Below are 6,637 nucleotides of genomic sequence, written 5' to 3' on the forward strand. Positions count from 1 at the left end.
CCCGGGCATCCGGCCCAGGCGGTATAAAGGAGGCCGCCAGAGCCGCTGCACAGTGTTCGAAAGCTTGAACTCATACGAAGTATCTTTAACCACATGGAATGAAGCTAGAAGATACTAACTCAGGAACCACTGGAAAACAAAAAACTATACTGAAACTAAACAACACACTTGTAAACAGCCAACAGACTAAAGAAAGGGCTCCTGGGCTCCAACTATCACTCGTGCTGATGCTGACTGGAGCCAAAGAGTAAGGAGCCGAGACACCACGCATCCCAGGAGCCTAGGACCCGAGAAGCCGGAAGCCCAGGAGCCCAGGAGCGGCTTTGCGCTTGGCAAGTGTGCCCTGAGGAGGAAGCCTGCCTGCTCCCTGCTGCTGCGGGACCATGTTTTCTTGGCTTGTGGCTCAGAGATGGGGACCTGACATGGGCTGCTTCATTCCGTCAAGGAGGACCAGGGCTTGGGCAACTCCCCTGCTCTGGGCCAGCGCAAGCACAGCCAGTGTTGTTGTGTCTGGCCGGCAGGTATTGGAAGGAAACTAGTGGTTTTTACACAATTATTATTTTTTCGTTTGTTTTTTGTTTTTGTCTTTTTGAGACAGGGTCTCACTCTGCAGCTCAGGCTGGCCTTGAACTCACTTTGTAGTCCAGGCTGGTCTCCAACTCGCCATGATCCTCCTGCCTCAGCCTCCCAAGTGCTGGGATTACAGGGGTGTACCACCCTGCCAGGCTTGCACAGATTATTTGTAATTATTGTGTCTCTTCTCCCTCCTTTGTTAATTTGTGCAATACTTTTGTTTATATGGGCACGGACTCTTGGATTTTAGTTTTATAATTTGAGATTTTAAGCAGTTTTAAAATCTTTAAATGTTCAGGGCATTTTTTCTTTGTTTTGGAGGTTTTCTGTTTTGTTTTTGTTTGCCTTTTATATGAAGCCCTGTCTCAATTTTAAAGTGTTTACTAAGTAGAGCCTAGGTCAAGATTTAGGTGTTCCTTTTCTAAGATTTAGTTTTGTAAGTTTTAAATCACTTGTCGGCCTTTTGGCTAAGATCGAGGGTAGTTTTGTAAGTTTTACTTTACTATCCAGTGGCACAGATGAACGACATCTGATTGACTTGCGTGGGAGGAGGGTGAGGGTCCTGGTGAGTGAACAGGTCCACCTTCTGGAGTTGGTTCTCTGGCACTGCATTTGATCCTGCTGTTCACCTCACAGCTGATCGCTGGTCTCCCTTCCGCCCTCCTCCGTGTCATATGTAGGTCACTGGCCTCATCTTTCCACACAGACCAACTTCCTGCCACTATAATTTGCCTTTAGTTTTTTAGGCCCTTCTTTTCTCCTGGGCCTCCTGGCCTCTCCATTCCTCCTCATCCTTCTTTAAGGTACTTAATTATTTTTATTTTTTCTTTTTAAGACAGGATCTTACTGTGTACTTCAGGCTGACCTTGATCTCACTATGTAGCTCGGGCTGGCTTCAAATTCACAATGATCCTCCTGTCTCAGCCTCCCAAGTGCTGGATTACAGGTGTGTACAGCCATGTCCAGGTCTATTTTTCATTTTATTTTTTTAAGCTCACTTCATTCTTGCAGAAATGCACAATATGCTTAAGCCACTCTTAGGCCCTTAGCATATTTTTTTCCCCCTTCTTGCTGTGTAGTTCAGATTAGCCTCCCAAAATGTACCTCAGGCTGGCCTCAAACTCATGGCAATCCTCCTGCCTCAGCCTCCTGAAGGCGGGGATTACCTATCAGTTGAGTTTTAATTTAAAAAAAGCTTTTATTTTTAGCTTACTTTGTCCCATTTTAATCACTGGGTCTTTTTTTTTTTTTTTTTTTTTTTTTTTTTAATCTTGTGCTTGCCGGGTAGGTGCGTTTGCTGCTGAGCTATATCCTCAGCCCTGGGTCTTTCATTTTGAAGTGATGTCCCTTTGATATCCTACTATGATAGTCGTCCCCTATTAAGTTTCATTGTTAAAATACTTTTGCATTACTATGATAAATCACTTTTGATCAAAGTGTATAATATTTTTACTACACTTCTGAGTGTGTTTTGATAGTTATTTTCTTTAGGCTATTTTATTAAGAGCAGTGGTCTATAGTTTTCTTGTGATGTCTCTCTGGCTTTAGTGTTAGGGTAATGCTGGATTACTAGAGTGAGGACAAGTTCCGTCTTCCCTCTTTGTTGGAGATCAATTGGTGTAAGGAGTTCTTCAATTTTTAGTATAATTCAACTGTCAAAATATCTAGTCCTGGTCTTCTGTTTTTACTAGGTTTTTGATCATTGATTAAATGTATCTCCTTTCCTTCTTACATCTGTTTATATTTTCTGTCACTTTTTCAGTTACTTGTTTGCTTGTAGCAGTTTGTCCATGTCCTATATTATCTAATTGATTGTTTACAATTCTTACTATTTTTTTCTTACTTCCTTTAAGTGCATTTCTCAGAGATTGCTAAGAATACTTCCAGTAGTGTTTCTGATACTGTCGTTTGAGTCTTTTGACACCTTCACTATGAGGCCAAAATTCTTACATCTTGCTTCCAGGTGGCTCTGAACCGGTTGTACATGTGTGACTGTCCCCCTGGGCTGCCTGGGTCATGCCTGCACCACCCATGAGTCAAGCTGGTGGGAACGTGTTCAGCTGTCTAGCTAAAGGATTTTCATGTCGATATCTTCAAAGGAACAAGTTTTGGTTTTGTTGTTTTCTTGTTTCTTCTTATTACACTTCATTTCCTCACTCTGATTTTTATTAAGTCCTTCCTTTTGCTAAGCATGGGTTTATTTTTAGTTGGGTTAGGTTTGTTGTACTAGAAAAGGTCCAAAGGAAATTTACTAATTTTAGATGTTTCTACTTTTACACTGGTTCATCATTCTCTTTGCCAGCAGTAAGAAAACCTTCACTGTAGCGGAAAAGCCAACATCAATCCAAATGGAAGACTCTTTGCACCGAGGCAACTTTTGTTACGCTAGTGGGAACCCAGAGGCTCAGATCACCAGCCCAGAGTCAGGTTTGAGTTCAGTTTAAATCTGGTTTGAGAATGGGAAGTACAAAGCTCATAGCAGGTCATTACACGACTGGTTACATGGACTACGAGAATTATGTCATATATTGTCAGGCAGGTTTACGTAAACATTGTTTAACGCTCTGGAAAGGAGGGGAGGGATGTGAGCAGAGCAAGCAGAGTTAAATGGGTCCTTGACTGGGCCATCTGTCCTAGACATGAAGTCCTTGAAGCAAGTTGGAAACAAAAAATATTTTTCTAACTAAGGAAAACAAGCTGGACACAGTCAAGCTGGCCCAGCGCATTATCAAAGAGCAGTAGATAGTCAAGGTTGACTATCTCCCTGACAGGCAGCATGAGTGTAGTCACAGGCTATGAGCTGATTTCTAACTTTTGCTGTAGTATGCGCCACAAGTCTGCTATAAGTGTGCCCTTACACCACTGCTGGGGGGCACTTTTGAATTTCACCACAGGAGGTTTATGAGACCTGTGATGCTGAATTTACAATCATTTGAGGTGAAAGAATGACTCAGAAAAGAGCACATTGGAGCAGACATAACAGAGTCAGCGAGCTCAGGGTTTGAGTCCTCACTCAGGGGAAGCCATCCAGGCCCCTCATCCAGGGGGTGAGGACCGACCACCTTCCCCGGCGAGGCCCACAGCCTTGTGCTCACCGGCTTTGAGAGCGAAGGAGCAGCGAAGGCAGCGGGAATGAGACAGATGATGCTTCTCTGAACCTCCAGGTTGCCCTGGAATCACCGAGGTCAGCACCCAGGTCATTTGTGGTTGACATGTATACAGGGCTCACAGGAGGTGGCATCTAAGAGGAAGTGGATGTTCTGTTAGGGCAGCTTTGGCCTCTCGAACCCCACGAGAGTGGGTCCTGAGCTGCTGGAGGATGATTTGGTGGCCAGTTGAGCAGCTGTGTGTGCAGAGGCCTGGACAGATGATGAGATGGCCCTTAAGGCCAGCTTCCTCCTGACTCTGCCCCCATAAGAGGCAGGGAGGCCAGGGTTAGAGGCTGCTTTGGTGTGCAGTTCGAGGCAGCCTTGCTTGTCTTGTCCTTGGGTCCCCCACAGTGCTGTGTGGTACTTGGGATCCCTCTTCCTCTTGAAGAGATGCCCAATACTGTCTTCTGGGTGTATCCGTTTCCTCCCGCAGCCCTTCCGTGTAGCTGAAACCGCTAACACTGCTGAGCCTGAGCTTTGCCTGGGCACCTTTGAGAAGTGCTATCTCTTGTGCTAGATTTGGGTCGCAGCACTGGGCATGTGGCTGGCTGTGGCAGAGGTAGTGGCAGTAGAAGTTCTTGAAGAGAAAAGAGCCTGGGTGGCATTAGAGACCACATAGGAGCTGTCCTGGTTCCCTGGGGCCGTGTCTGTGAGTGAGGAGCTCTCAAGGGCTGCCCGTGTTGTGCTGCTCAAGGCTGGCTGACTTGGTGTAGAGGTCGGGCCAGGCCTGCAGCTGTAGCTTCTGGGGCTGCAACAGAGACTGAGGGGTAGGTGGCTCCTCCACGCTGCTGCCCAGCGGTGGCCCCCAGTGTGGCCAGGGTGCCGGAGGCAGACTTAATGCGATGTTTCCCTTGTGTGGCCTGGTGGCTCAAGCTCAGTGCTGGCGGGGTGGAGGCTGTGGCTGTTCTGCCTGTGCAGAGGAGATGGAGTTCCCACCGGAGCCAAGGGGAGGACCCCAGAGGAGCAGATCAGCTGGGGATGTGGTGTCCATGGGGGTAACCCCATTGTCAGTCCCTGAGGAACGGAGGCTGTGGACGTGCTGGCTGAGGTGCTGTCACCTGGGCAGAGGCAGGGGTCAGAAGACTTCGGGAGACCAGGAGGTGCCTGGGAGAGTGGCTCTGGAGGCCACAGGAGAATCCACACATTTTGGCTGCGTGGACTTCATCCTGGAGGTGCTGGGGGTGGCAGGGAGGTCAGAGCCGGCACCTGCTGCCGCTCTGCTGTGGGGCTCAAAGGGCCTGGGCCCTTCTGGTTCTGAGTGGGCCTGACAGTGGGCTTCCCCATTCTCTTCCTGTGGGGAAAGACTTCCCCAGCTGGAGGCTCAGGCAAGGTGGGAGTCACTGTCCTGATGCTGTCCTTGGCAGCAGCAGAACCCGGAACAGGTGTCACCGAGGAGCCTGGGGCTGTGGTTGTGAGTGTGACAGGGGCCTGGAAGGGCCTGGGAGCTCGAGGCGGGAGCAGCTGCAGTGTGCTTCCTTCCAGACCTAGGATGCCCCGAAGTGGCCGCAGCAGCAGATGCCAGAAGGGCCCCAGAGACCTTCAGTCCCGTTCCTTTCTGTTCTTACTCTTCCCTGCATTCCTGCAGGGCTCCGCAGGGAGAATGGGTGGAGGAGTGATGTCTAGGGCAGGCTGGGAGGAGAGTAGGAAGGTTGTGCGGTGTTGCTGATCTTTGGGGCCTGTGACTTAGCCGTCAGCGAGCTGTTGATGCGCTGCAATGCTGCCTCCCTCTCCCGAGCTATATGTTCAGTGGTGACCTGATAGCCCAGTTTGGTGGCAGCACTGGAGGGTCCCCTTGCCCACGCTGCAGAAGGGGAACCTTGTGTTTTCCTGGCCTATCACCCTCTGCTGTGAACATGCAATTCCTCCTGGTTTCTGCCTGCCTTGATGTTGTGTTTGCCACCTTCTCGTTCCCACTCTTCTGGGAAACTCCTGGAGCTGAACATGGATACCAGAAACCGTTCTCCTTTGGGTCTTTGGAGGACCCGAGGGTAGCCTGGTGTGCACTGTGGCTGGACCCCTCCTGCACAGTCCTGGTAACCCTCCGGTGTTGCTGTATGAGCTGGTGATGGCATTTCACAGAGTTGACGAGCTCACACAAGAAGGGTGGGAGCTGGGGGCAGCTTGATCTCTGGAGTTTTGCTCATGGAGGTTTCTAGGCAGAGGCCCAGGAATCAGGCCTCACCAGCCTACAACGGGTCTAAATGCGGAGAGTAGCCCCCCAGGACCCTCGGCGCCCCTCCTGTGCTGAACCTGCTGCTCCGTGAGCCAAAGAGCCAATCAGTCTGCTTAGGACTGAAGGCTGAGCTACAGGGTATCTGAAAACTTCCTGCAGAGGGCACCAGCTTCCTCTGAAGACAGCCTAGTGGTTGAGGTAAGGACCACAAGTGTCTGTAGGTACAGGGACAGTGTTTTGGATACTCTCCCCCAAAGCACTGATGTGAAGCCCAGGATGCTTGTGGGATGACCGGAAGTGGATCCACAGGCACAGGTGGCTAAGCAGGATATACCCACCCAGGGCTTTGGGCAGGTGCAGTGAGGGGCCAAGGCAGATGGGCCCTTGAGGAAAGGTCCTGCCCCTCTAGGGCCAGGGGGCCGGGCTGAGGCAGCAGAGCTATCCCTGCAACTGCCCACCCCACTCCAGCTGTTGGGGAATGTGGGATGCTTCTTTTCGGAAAGCAGGAGCCATTTCTTGGAGGAGCCACCTGGTCCACAATCCACCCGGCAGTGATACTTTGTTGCTGAGACAGGGCTTTGAGAATGAGAGGGAATTGCCGGCAAGTGGGTAAATCCTCACCCGCACAAACAGTGAAAAGCAGCTCAAGGTATTTGCAACATTTTGCAATTTACTAGGGAGGAAGGCACCTCTGGCACTGAGGAAGACAGGTACAGGAGCCCAGGTGCTGAGGGACTGCCTG

At 50.0% G+C, this 6,637-nt stretch overlaps 1 protein-coding gene across 1 annotated transcript in view; it reads right to left on the reverse strand.

The window, feature by feature from the left end:
* Positions 1-610, reverse strand: part of LOC102019442 (zinc transporter 1-like) — a gene marked incomplete in the record, with an annotated part of 2,564 nt that extends 1,954 nt beyond the window's left edge. Inside the window, 1 exon segment of the mRNA XM_013518023.1 lies at positions 1-610. Within this exon segment, the coding sequence (XP_013373477.1) occupies positions 1-9 (9 nt within the window).
* Positions 611-6,637: the final 6,027 nt, after the last annotated feature.

Source organism: Chinchilla lanigera, unplaced genomic scaffold (genome assembly GCF_000276665.1).
Source record: "Chinchilla lanigera isolate Chin_1 unplaced genomic scaffold, ChiLan1.0 scaffold00041, whole genome shotgun sequence".
NCBI classification, from domain to species: Eukaryota; Metazoa; Chordata; class Mammalia; order Rodentia; family Chinchillidae; genus Chinchilla; species Chinchilla lanigera.